This window comes from Medicago truncatula, chromosome 3 (genome assembly GCF_003473485.1).
Source record: "Medicago truncatula cultivar Jemalong A17 chromosome 3, MtrunA17r5.0-ANR, whole genome shotgun sequence".
Classification (NCBI taxonomy): Eukaryota; Viridiplantae; Streptophyta; class Magnoliopsida; order Fabales; family Fabaceae; genus Medicago; species Medicago truncatula.
Window position 1 is genome coordinate 16,225,936 of NC_053044.1, and position 13,646 is coordinate 16,239,581.

Genomic DNA, 13,646 nt, shown 5'->3' on the forward strand with positions numbered 1-13,646 from the left:
GATTCATTTATCATACCTTGATACTCAACGAAAAAATAGAAATTCGATATCGAGAATATTTAAGTATCATAACATAACCAATCATTCATCATTGACCAGATCGTTGCTGAAAAGAATATCCAAATATCAAATAGGTTTTTGGTTCGCACGTCCTATTGCGGCAAATGCTTGTCAAAAACACCAACACATTCATGAACCTGGAATCAAGCATGCATATCCGACTCCGAAATAATTGATTTCATTGCATCATCAATATACTCTTCCATAACTTGCTTGAATATTTTCGATATGTAGGAAACACAAGCCTTGTTTGTGCTTCCTTTAACATCTTCTTCTTTAGAATTTGCAGGCTGCACAAGCCTTGTTTGTGCTTCCTCCGTTGACATGGATTAGGTAGGAGTAAATGACGGTTTGTTTTGCAGAGGCAGTGGGAGAAGAGTATTAGGGTTTTATATTTTGACCGGAGGAGAAATATTAGGGTTGATTAGTCATACAAGGGATATTAGGAGTGACCGAAAGAAATCGAGTTAGGTCTATAAATTAGGTAGGATTCGGGAAGAAAAAAATCATTAGAAATAATAATAATAAAATAAAAGAGAATAAATACAAGTCGGTCATAATCTCCATAAAAAAATTATAAAAAAAAATCGGTCTTAAGTCCATGCTATTTTTTGGTTTTTTGCTGTGACTAATTGCTGTTTTATTTATTTTTTGCTTAGAAATTTGAACTTATACTTTATAAAAAATACAATAACCTTTTCTCAACAAAAAATAAAATAAAAATACTATAATCTTACGATCTTAGTTTTTCTCTCTCTCATTTATCCATCAAAGAGGGTGATTTCGGATAATTTTTTGATCCAAAATCACCTCTCTCTAAATTATTTTTAGATTTTTGCTCTTCGCCCTGCACTTTTCATTCGCACCCAGCTGAAAAGACATTAATACCCCTACGCTAGTTAAGTCACGCAGCGTGACTTAACTAACACACCTTATAATCTTTGTGTGAGTTAAGTCACACACCACTGACATTTTGCGCGAGTTAACTCACGCACATTGGCCAGTAGCCAGAACTGAAGAACACATGTTTTTTGGACGGTGTTCAATGCATTTTAATTGGTTTTGCACGTTTTTGTTATGTTTTTTCACGTTTTTTTGACTATATTTATGGTAGATACAACCTATGTTACAATCTCCTCCTATAAATACACCTATAAAATTTCCCATTTTCTCACACCATCTCACATTTTCACCCTCCTCATCACTGCCCCCCGCCCCCCCTATGAATCTTCTTCCTTTCCTTTTTTTTTTTTTTTCCTTCTTTATTTATTTTGGTGTAAAAAGAGAAAGAATGATATGTAGTGGGAATGTTGGGGAAAAGATAAGTAGTGAGCAGCTTTCTTAGGGAAAAGAACTAGATTGGGTAAAACTAAATGTGCAGATTTAGTTTTACCCCATGAAAGATGGTTTTCTTGTGGATTTCTTTTAGTTTTACCACCGTAAGCTAGTTTTCTGGTGGTTTTTTTTTTAGTTTTACTCCAGGGAGGTCGGCTTTCTGGTGGTTTTTATTTTTTCGCAGATTTAGTTTTACCCCATTGTAAATGTAATAAGAATTATATTAATAAAATGATATTTTATATCTATTATTTTTGTTTCTATATTTTTGTTAATTTTTGCATTTATTTTATGATTGCGTATTGAATTAATAAATTCGAATAAAGTAAATAAATAAATTAGAATAAATTCAGCGTGAATTCGAATAAAAATTGCGTAAGAGATTATGCTGAGTCATAGTGGGCAATACTGAAGAATCTTTATTTTACAAGGACGAAATCTAAAAAAGATATTTTACATGGGATAAAACACTATTAACCATTTTTTTTAATATGCAAATATATTAACATGGCCGACGCAAGACCTACCAAAAGCTAATAAATAACACACATAAACCGGGCGCCGTATATAGGCCCTATATATACATATTGACTCAAACACCAATCTTTATTTGTCCTTAATAGAATTTTGAAGGTAACATATTACCTTAAAAAAGAAATGGAAAAAAGGGAAGGAGGACCAAATCTACCTACTCTTCCATCATTGGCTTGGCTTCATGGTGCTAACTCAGGCACAGGCTCCGGCACTGCCACGTTCACAAGCTCTATTGTCGGTAAAGGCGCCACTACTGACCGAGGTAGTTTGGGAGGTGAAAGCCACCGGTCTATGATCGCAAAGATCATCCAAATAAAGGATAGTGCTATAGTTAACCCCGCGATGAAAATGAACGGACTTACAAGAACGCCCCATGGAAAACTGCGATTGACAGGCTCTCCAGAAATGAAGGTTGATTGATTCACATCATGTCGAAACTCCGCCCCGTTGTCAATGTGCGACATTTTTAGAGTTCAGATACTGTTTAACCTTGAAGTACAAAGGAACGGTTTGTGTAGTGATATTTGCTAATTGTGGTGGGGTATTGTAAAGATGAAGAGAAAGGAAGATATTTTTATGATTTTTCTATTGATTGGTTTCAAGGAAGAGGAGGGAGATAAAGTATTTCATTAGTATGTAGCAGAAGAAACTGCAATCACTTTCTTTGTAAAATGACACTTTCTAAAATGGAGTAATGTGATCCAAATAGGGAGAGCCTCTTTTGAGTTCATGTACAGTCCAATTCCTTGGTTTGAAGTCCAAAATACGAGATGGAGTATTTATCCAGATTTTATCTCCAATAATTAGTTGTAGGTAGTAGGTCAGAGTATATAGTAGAAGTCAATTTTGTCATTATTAATAAAAGCTTGACTCTACTCATGGATTGTAGTAAACAGTAACATAATAAAAAATAAGGTTAATAGGCTTTTACCCCTGCCATTTGGAAGTCTTTTGGTTTATCCCCTATGAAAAAAAACTTGGAGATTCCCCCTATAAAAGAAAGATTCTTTGGTTTGCCCCCCAACATCCAACAGTCAGCATCTAACTGGATAAATTTGATGATTTGGCATGTTACGGTGTAACGATGGGTGACATGGCACTGACACGTCATATTTTTTAATTTTTAATTTTTTAAAAAATGTTAAAAATAAAATAAAATACCCTGAATGATTTTTCTTTCTAAAAAAAAAAAAAGGTTAATAGGCATTTTCGTTTTTCTTTCTTTTAAGTTTCTTTTGGATGCTGACTGTTGGATGTTGGGGGCAAACCAAAGAATCTTTATTTTATAGGAGGGAATATCCAAGTTTTTTTTTGTTAGGGGGGTAAACCAAAAGACGCTATGACAAGGGGGTAAAAGCCTATTAACTCTAAAAAATAGCACATTCTTTTAATCGAATAAAAAATAATAGCAAAACTGTGTTACAGATTAATCTGTCCTTTGTATTCTATATAACCAAAGTAAATGGTGTCATTCAAAAAATTAAACAACGGTTTGTGATGGTGTGTAGCTGAGTTTGAGAAGCGATGACAGTGTTGACTTGAAGTGTACTGGTTGGCTTCTGATCTTGAAGTGTGCTCCTCTTAAGGTCTTAGGTTCGATTATCTCAAAGCTGACTTAGAACGGGGTCTCCCACAAGTAGAAGGTGGGATTGGTCCCCTCGAATTAATCGATTCTTGTATCAGATACCGAGTTTTTTAAAGAAAAAACTATCCCCAACTTTTATTTTATATTTTTTAAGGAAACAAATAGTTGATACCTTTGCATGAATATGTGTCGATCTAAATATTTCTACCTAATACTACATTGATTGATGAGGGGAAAAAATTGGACATAATAGGTTTTTATTTTCTGAATGTTGCCCAAATGATGCAATTTGGTATGCTGTCAACATTGCTGTTTCAATTGTTAATTTTGCTATATTTAGAGACTTTCACTTTTGTCTTAAATCTCTTGGTTTCAGATGATTAGACAAAGAAGTAAATAAAGTCCGACCAAAATGTGGTTAAATTCAATGGAGATAGATAATGTTAAATGGGAACTTCTACGGTACACCTCACAAATTGTGGTGTATCGGTACTCTCGCTCTATAAATTTATAAATTAAGGATCATTTTATGAAATAAAAAGCTATTAGTCAATACTTATATTTTTGAAAACATCATTTCATATATAAAAAACATCATTTTATTGTTTATAAGAATCATATTGAATTTTTAATATTTTTTCATAAAAAATTATCAATATTCTTTATTATAAGTAATAAAAATTAAAAAAAAAAAGTAATTTTTATTTCGTCGAAACTTTTGGTAAATAAGATTTAATTATTATAATTGTTAATGATAAAAAATAATTCATTTTCTTAAAAACAACAACTCATTTAATCATTAATTATCGATTTGGTGTACCGGTACACTCAAATTTTTGGGTGTACCATAAAATTTGCCATGTTAAATACGTGGACATTTGTTGATTCAGTTGATTAGTAATTCGAAGTTTCTTAATTAATTCAGACTTATTTCATTATGTCAATCAGAACCTTTTCATCCAATTTTATTCTTAAAATCTGAAGTTATCTGGAGATATTTTCAAGGGTCTTATTAACTTGTATCCTAAGGGTACAAAACAAGAACCTAAACGTGGAAATTTAATCTTAAAAATTGTACATTCATAATCTTAAAAATTTAAAAACTTTCTTTTCAATATAATATATATTTTTTAATTCTATTTTATGATTCTTATCTTGTGTCATAAGGATACAAGTTAGCATTTCGTTATTTTAAATGCTCAAATATAAGTCTATCTATTAACTTTACAAACTCCTGCAATCAATCATGACGATGAAACATTTATTTGTGTTTTAGATTCAATCAACAATATTATTAAAAAAAAAATGCATTTTCCACAAGACATTGTTGCTAATAATGGGTGTAAGGAATCCATCATTGGTAGGTAAACGAATAAAGAATCCACAAAACATAGACTAAATGAATATATAATATAGTAAAATTCTCCATCAAATCGAAGAACAATTAAATAAGAGAAAATGAAAACCACCTCTTGATCATATTATAAACTTCCTTAGGCTTAAATGTTTGGGCCACATGTCCAGCACCCTGTAGAATGACAATAGTTTTATTGCTAATAAATTTCACCAAAAACAATAATTATTGATTGAACTGAAAAAAATAACTTAAAATAGCTTTCTCAAATTTAAGACTACTTGCCTTCAAGGCCACATATGTTAAGTAGTGGTCTTCTTTCATCTTGTAGATTTCTGTGAATCTGGGTGAAATGAAAAGAAATTAATTCATATATATTTACGTTTCTTTATTGAAATTAATATATGTTTTAGAAAACTATGTTATGAGAAATCAATTGACGAGTTTGCTCAATCTTACAAGTTGGTTTTGTAAGATTGAGTTAGATTCAATTCAAATATAAATATACTATAGTCAAGGCTAAGGGCTAAAGGGTCTCGCTCTGGATTGTGGCGTGGGTTGACCCCTACTTGGTGCGTCAATGTTTTGACCTCAAATCCACAATATTGTGTCTGAGATATTGTCCGCTTTAGATCTTGTGTGAGCCCTCACGATTCTATCCTTTGCAAAAGCATTTCGTTGTGTTGATGAGCGTTTGTGTGTGCTGTATATAAACTAATGTTGGTCTCGATTCCCACATATTTTTTGGTGCATATACTCAAACTACAATTGGGATTCTAATTGCTTGCAAAAATTAAAAACAAAATTACCCGGCTACTTGACCTTCAACAAACCATGCACGCCATTTATCATGTGTGCTCATGTTGAATGACTTGATCCAAACTTGTGTCCCCAGTTGTGGTATAGACATGTCAAGATCAGAACTGCAAGTTATCACCCAAATAATGAGTGTGATATAAGGAAAAAAATTATCCAAATTAAAATGTGTTTGTGTCTTTGTAGTTACGACACAAACACATATATCAGACATAACACTGACATTAACAAGTAGAAGTAAATGAACATATATCTACTTGTGTTAGTGTCGTGTTGGTGTCAAGTTCAACACTGACATGTGTTGAACACCAAACACGACTTCAATTTGAAGTGGTAGTGTGCTGAAATTGAAGTTACCCATAAATGAGAGCTAGGATGTTGGCGTTGGTGAGATTGCGATAATATTCTACAACGTCGGTTAGTGTTTGTGTGTATGCCAAAGTCTTGTTGCATCTCAAAAACTCCCCTTTTGTTCCCTATTTAGATTGGATTATTGAAATTAAATCCTTAGCTCCAAGAAAATTTCAATTGATTTCAATAAGTAATAATCATTAAATTATAAATGACATATGGAATTACCTCTCTGACACGAAGAGCCTTGCGCACATTTTCATCGTTTGCCCATATGTCGACCAGAAGATGATAATAACTCTAAGAGACGGTATAAAAATTTAATCAAGTTAGCACAATTTGGGAGACACACATACACATAAACACACACAGAGAAAGGGAAATTTTCTTAACTCTACACGAAAATTCTTGATCGTCTTGAACAGGTTGTCGAATTATCTGGTTTAAAGCAGGTGTAGTGATGCAGAGAGGTTCTAAAATTTGTTGTTCGTTTATATATCGAACTAGCTGCGAAAAAAGGTTTACATGTTTAATTACTTTCCATATTATTATTTACAACATGAAAACTATGAGTAAACCAAATGCATAACTATGAATGCAAGCAGTATCATACTAACCTCGGAATAAGCTTCATAATCTGACACACACTTTGTGTTATTTGGATCAATGTTTACATAATCACCCTTACAATTTTCCTCCAATGACTGCAACATTATATTTGAATTTGTTAGGAGAAAAGTTAATAAACACATAAATATGAAACCTTCGTAGATAGATTCAAATTAAGACAGAAAATCGTAATTTTAGATTTGTTGAATGAAAATGATTATACGATTCATAACGGCAAAGTAACCTCGTAGAGTTCTTTTGGTATAAGATTCATATGGTATGCATATAAAACTTGATCGTTTACATGCTGATACAGGTCAACGGCAGGGCTTGCAAGCACATAACCCTGATGAAATGAGATAATTAGTTATATATAGATTAGAAAATATTTAGCGAAATTGATTGAAAAAATATTAAGTTTTGTGTTGTTTCTTACTTTGATGTTTATGTGTGGCTTATGTCTTGCTATGTTTCCTGAAATTCAATGAAGTTTTCAAGATTATATCATAAACTTACGGAACTAAAATCTTGTTTCGGTTAAATTAGAAGATCCGATATTGCATTTTCGTCTAGTTAGTGTTTACCATCGTATACTTTTTGAACAAGAGGACCGGTGGTAAATCCTGAATACGAGCCACCACCTATGTAAAATGGATTTGAGCTAAACTTTGGATGATCAAGAATCCACTGCATCGAAAGTAGAATATTATGCTTCGCACATATACCTTTATATTGATAAATCATAAACAATCGAAGCAGAAAAATGATCGACCTTTTGTAGAAAAGAATATGTATGATCCACCCACAGTGTGTCACTGCTATAGTAACCTTCTTGTGTTTCTGAGTAAGAAAATCCAGTCCCTACTGGTATATCTATGTACATCATATTCAACATATGTGTCCAACCATATGGATTCAGTTTAAGCTTTGGAAGGATTCCGCTGTAATCGTCTTCCATTGTTAAAGGCCCTGTATAAACAATGCAATTCATGTTCAATGTTCTTGGTTTTAACTTTTGCACTTCACTTATATATTCTTCTAATATTTTTCATCTAAACCAGTCCAGAGTATATTCTTGTGGAGTGAGTTTTCTAAGACTTGGTTCCCAAGAAAAAGGGACATTGGTAATTTGGAGTTTGGCCGGGAAAATAAGTAAAGTCTGAACAAAAATTGTTATAGTCAAGGTAAGGGTATATGTCAAATGGAAACAACTCTACTCATGGTGATGATTCTCAGTGAAGCCAACTAACATGAGTATATGTGAATTTTGTATAGTAAATTTCTCATGCGAGAGTCACTATTGTGACACCTTGTTATGAGTTCTATATCGAGTAGATAAAAGTGTTCGACGTGGTGCTTAAGTCATGAGCCTCTTTCACCTAAATGACTAGTCTTTTGGGTTAGGCTCTACTCATGGACTTAAGTCATAACAATTGGTGTTTTCATTGAGTCGGACAACAGAAAAGGTCTACTTATCGCCTAGATTAAGTATTAGTGAGTGAAGCCGCAAAAAAGGAAAGGGCTACCATCAGGCGAGTGCCAATAGAGTGAAAAACGTAATGTTAGGAGTTCTATATCGAGTAGTTAAAAGTGCTCGACGTAGTACTTAAGCCATGAGGCTCTATCACCTAATGACTTATCAATTATCATAGTATAAAAAGGAACTTGTATCTCTCTACCATTTTCGAAAAAGAATGCTGAAAGAGCAGAGCATCCTGGACCTCCAACGAACCAAAGTAAAATTGGATCAACAAAGGGATTTCTTTGAGACTCCACAAAATAGTAAAACATTTGCACCTTTGCTCCTTCTCCCACTCCTATGTATCTACAAAATACACAGCCATAATTGGCTAATTAGTTAAAAGTTTTCTCATTCTAGCTACTTCACTAATAATTTATGTTTTAGGATATATATTAAAATTAATTTATCTCAAAAGAATATAGTGATAAGTTTCAAAAACACCCTACCCCCTTAACCGTGGAACATTTTTGAAAGAACTTTATCCAATTTCACATACTACTATTGTACATACAGAAATCATGCCCTTGTTAGGTCCATTTGGTCGGAGGTTTTTAGAGAGGAGGGGAAGGAATATTTTTAATTTGACATATTTGATTCAATTTTTTGAAGGAAAAGGGAAGGAAAAGGGAGCAAAATTCCTCATAGACTCGTTTATTACTTGGCCAAATTATATTTTTTTAGAGGGAGAGAAGGTGTGTAATTAATGTCATTATTACATTGATAGAACTATCTTTAATTTCATGTTAAAACTTAAAATTATTCTTAAATTTTAAGGACAAAAATGTAAATTAATTTTTAAATCCCTCTCTTCCTCTTCTGAACCAAAGATATTTTTAATTAAAACCACTCACTTTCCCTTTCCTTCTCTTTTTTAAACCACACATATGTTTAACTAAAATATATCTCTTTCCCTCCTCTCTCGTCCCCTTCCATCAAGGACGGATCCAGAAATCGTAACTTGTGGAGTCAATGTAATTTATTATATAAATATAGATTTGTTTTTAAAAAAATTATTATAAATTATATTTTAGACAAAAACATATATATGAGTACATATATATGGAGGTTGAAGACAACATGATAAAGAATGTAAAAAATATAGTACAGTTGGATCATGATAAAATTGGTACTCCTCATTGATCTAATGGTGTAGAAAAAAATAGTGCATTGAAAAAGTTACTTTGTACATGTGCACAAATTTGTGTTTTGTGCATAATAAATACCACCCAAATTTGCATATGTTAGAAAAACCCAAATAGTTATAATAAAGTTTCAATATCCAGAAGTCCTAGTTCAACTGGCAAAATGCCAAAATTGTTAGGTCGGATGTCATGACCGGGGTTCGAACCCCGGTACCTCCACCTATGTGTGTGAGTTTATAATGGCTTTGCCATTTCGTCTATCTACCAAAAAAAAAAAAAAGTTTCAATTAATGGTCTATGTGAGCAAGGCAAGATTTAAAGTGGGGGCAACACATTAAAATGGCTAGTTAGTGGTTATAAAATATTTGAAAGAGTGGGGTCAAGTGCCCTCATTTAAGATAACGTGGATTTGTGCATGTGAACCACACAACTTAAACATATTGAAAAACTGCAATTAATCACATGTTAGAGAAAACCCAAATTGATATTAAAAAGAAAAAAACAAAGTTTCAATTAATGGTCTATATGGGTAAGGCAAAATTTGAAGGAGTTAATATCCTCTTTATTTATCAAAATAAATGGAGGATACAATTTGAAGAGAAATAGACACAAAAAAGAGATAGTGGATATTTTATTTAAATGAATTCTACCATAATTAATTACTTTATATTTTTTTTCGAGATTTTTTATGTCTTTATCTCTCCATACGGAGAAAATGAAGACAATTACAAATGGAAATGATCTTGACTCGATTTGAAGTGGGGGCAACACATTAAAATGGCTAGTTAGTAGTTACAAAATATTTGAAGGAGTGGGGTCAAAGTGCCCACATTTAACATAATGTCGATCTGTGTGCATGTGACCACACAACTTAAATATATTGAAAAATTGCAATTCATTTGGTTGACATACAAATTTTTTTTAAGGGTTTTTCTATCGCGTGTAAAATTACACATGTTAAGGAAAATAAAATGGTAAATTTATCTTAAAACTTGAATCTTTTATATTAAATGTATAACTTTTTAATAAATAATTAACTTTTTTCAATAAAAAGTTATCATTTTTATTACTTTAACATGTAAAATACTGTACATGTTAGACAAACCCTTTTTTTTACGTAGCTTTCATCCATCAAAAGTAATCTTATTCAAAGTTTGTTGAGCACTAACACTATGTTTGGTTTGAGTGAAAACGAGAGAAGTTGGAAGAGATAGATCTAATTTCTCATGTTTGGTAAGCTAAGAAATAAGAAAGAGAAATGTGATTATGATGGGACCCACCTATTTTCCCTTAATTTGCTGATACGTGGAGACTCCACGCGAGATGCTCACTTTTTTTCACCTTCCCCTAAGTACCCTTATCCTTATTAACCAAAATAAAATTGATGTTTTCTACTAGTATGTTTAGGTTACGTACAATAATAAGGTTCCTTTTTCTTTTCATATATCCTCCCATTGTAAGTTACTTAAACTCTTCGTTAAAATTAAAATTAGGGAGATTAGTCAGTCCTTGAATAGGAAATGAATCGTCTGTAAAATAGTCCTTGAATGTAGACTCTGTTAGTCAATTTAATCCCTGAATGCAGACTCAGTTAGTTAATTTAGTCCTTGAATGTATACTTTGTTAGTCACTTAAATCCCTGAAATTGACCGACAGAGTCTACATTCAGAAACTGTTTTGCAATTTCTCTGCATTCAGAGACTAAAGTGACCAGTCATTACCCATTCAAGGATTAAAGTGACTAATTCCCATTAAAATTATTTATCTATACTATATATATATAAAACACTTTCAACATTTGTAGATTAAATTTTTCTTTCCAAAGTAAATTACCTAAAGCAGTTTTAAGAATTTAATTTAATTTTGTCAAAAAAAAGAATTTTATTTTATTACATTTTAGATTACCAAATCAAATAAATTAAAGTTGATGCCTTAATTATTCGAAATAAAATACAAATGTGATTTTGATGTGTTTGATAATGAAATGGTATTTAAGTACTTTAAAAAATAATTAATACTTCTCTCTCCTATTTATCTTATCATGTTCACTTACTATACTATTTGTCATTTATTTCTCTCTTTTTAAATTCTTCTCACAACAAAACACACCATAAATTTCTTAAAAAAAAAAAAAAAAACCATAAATGTGGGGGACCAAGATTTGCTGCCGTAAATAAACAGTACAGTTTCACACAGTTTGTTATTGTAGTCATTGGATGCAAATATTTTAACTTTATCAAATCATCCGGTGATTAATATTAATGGTCTTGCTAACCAGTGCTCTGGAGGTAATGGTTAAGGAAACTAAAAGTAGTAGTTTTGCATTGAAAATTACAATTTTTTAACTTTTACAAAGTTGAATTCAACACTTTTTACCATTTTTCCATAAATTATTTCTGTTTATGTTCTCTTAACCAATGTCCCAAAGACACTATTTAACATTTCCGTTCCCGTGAGTTTAGCTCAGTTGGCAGAAACATTGCATAATTTATGCAGGAGCCGGGGTTCGAACTCCGGACATCCACACTTCTCCACATTTAATTGAGTGAGCTCTAACCACTAAACTACTAGATAAAAAAAAAAAAAAAAACATTTCCTTGATATTAAAATTATATTGCATTTAACCGCACCAAATACATATCCAAATGTGAGTGGCTCTCTAATATAACAATGATTATATCTTCAACCAACAACAACAAAACAGCAATGATTGAATTGAACCATGAATATAATACGTAATATTTTTCATTTTGAATGGTGATATAATAAAATATGATTATTATATTAATCAATGAGAAAAATGATGCAAGATTTCAATTTCAATAAAAGAAGAAAGAACTCACCCGGTTTCAAGCTTGAATGGAAGTTCCCCATCAAAACCAGGAAGGTTCTTGACAATAGAACCCGAATAAACCATTAATGGCAGAAGCATTAAAGTAACTAACACAATACAGCTACATCTCCAACCCATCATCACACTACACAACTGAAAGAAGAAGAAAAAAACAAGCAATTAGGTTCAAGCAGTTAATGAACTCCACCAAATAGGAGAATTTGAATTCGATTCTAGGGTAGAACAATTCTTATTTAAACTTTATTCATCTTCAGACAGAAATCCCGATAACCGAGCCCTTTCTGCTGAGAACCGGATGATTAACACCAAAATGAAAATCGAAGAAAATATACGTAAAGTGAATAAACTCACCAGATAATAGTTCTGAATTATTGTGAGAAATGGTCAAGGTTAAGGTTAGTGGAAGTTCAACTGAGCTTAAATAAGAGGAAAAATGAAAATGCCAATATAAGGAAGCATATTCCTGTGCATTTAAATTTTGGACAAAGGTACTGGTTAAAGTCAGAAGACAAATTGCATTGCATTATTGGTTCCTTTTTAATTTTTTACAAACCTGTCCCTGTTATATTATTTGTCTATATTAATAATTTTTTAAGATGCCAAAACATTACCACACAAAAATAACGAAATAGTTTGGTGATTTTACTCGAATGAGTGGTTTAGAGATATATGTCAGGCCATGTCGTTAACAAGATGATATTTTTCAATTGTGACATATATTATTTTAAGGGTTAAATATGTTTTTGTTCCTTATAAATATACAAATTTTTCGTTTTAGTCACTATAAAGTTTTCCTTCAACTTTTAGTCCTTATAAAATTCTCAATCACTACTTTTGGTCCCTATTTTAAAGTAAATTATTGAATTTTTTACTGAAATTGTGCAGAAATTTATGAAATATTGTAAAAATTACTCCAAAAAAATTAAATTTTTTAACAAAACATGAATTAAATATGAATATTTTACAGCCAAAAATATAAAAATTCATATTTAATTCATGTTTTGGTAAAAAATTCTAATTTTTTTTTTGGGAGAGATCCTTATAATATTATACATTTTTCTGAAAATTTTTATTTAAAAATATGAATTCTACATATGAGTTTACTTTAAACGGGGTGTTGAATTGATTGCTAGTGGGATCCATTTCACTAAATAAAGACTAAAACTTCAAAAGAAAAACTAATAGAAAGTTAATAATAAGATTAAGAGAATGAAAAACTTGGTTTTTTTTTTCTATGTCCAAATCAAAAGATCCAAGTCTTTATTTATAGAGAAAAAGAAATCACGAATTTTGGTGAAAAAATAAAAATTATTTGCAATGAAATAATTGAGTCCAAAATATTTAGATGATAAAAATTGAAGCAGCCAATCGAAACCAGCCACATGGGCTCCCACGTCAGAATTCAACATGTTGAATTCATTCATCTACTCTCACCTCCACATAATTTTTTTTCCATTTTCAACACCCACATGCAATGGTTTCAA

The 13,646-nt window shown here is 31.5% G+C and overlaps 1 protein-coding gene across 4 annotated transcripts; it reads right to left on the reverse strand.

Moving 5' to 3' along the window:
- Positions 1-4,748: 4,748 nt before the first annotated feature.
- Positions 4,749-12,699, reverse strand: LOC25488904 (serine carboxypeptidase-like 18). Of its 4 annotated transcripts, none has more exons than XM_039832328.1 (14): positions 12,402-12,697; positions 12,152-12,294; positions 8,324-8,469; positions 7,417-7,613; positions 7,229-7,331; positions 7,081-7,118; positions 6,889-6,990; positions 6,653-6,739; positions 6,429-6,542; positions 6,264-6,335; positions 6,042-6,160; positions 5,678-5,791; positions 5,154-5,211; positions 4,749-5,042 (listed from the first exon to the last, which is right to left on the reverse strand). In XM_039832328.1, the coding sequence occupies exons 1-14, from the start codon at positions 12,408-12,410 to the stop codon at positions 4,959-4,961; spliced, it is 1,386 nt and encodes a 461-aa protein (XP_039688262.1). In that variant the 5' UTR covers positions 12,411-12,697; the 3' UTR covers positions 4,749-4,958. The 4 variants fall into 4 exon arrangements, with proteins under 4 accessions (XP_039688262.1, XP_013459516.1, XP_039688264.1 ...); XM_013604062.3 differs by having other exon boundaries at positions 12,514-12,696; XM_039832330.1 differs by lacking the exon at positions 8,324-8,469 and having other exon boundaries at positions 12,402-12,699.
- Between the last annotated feature and the right edge of the window lie 947 nt (positions 12,700-13,646).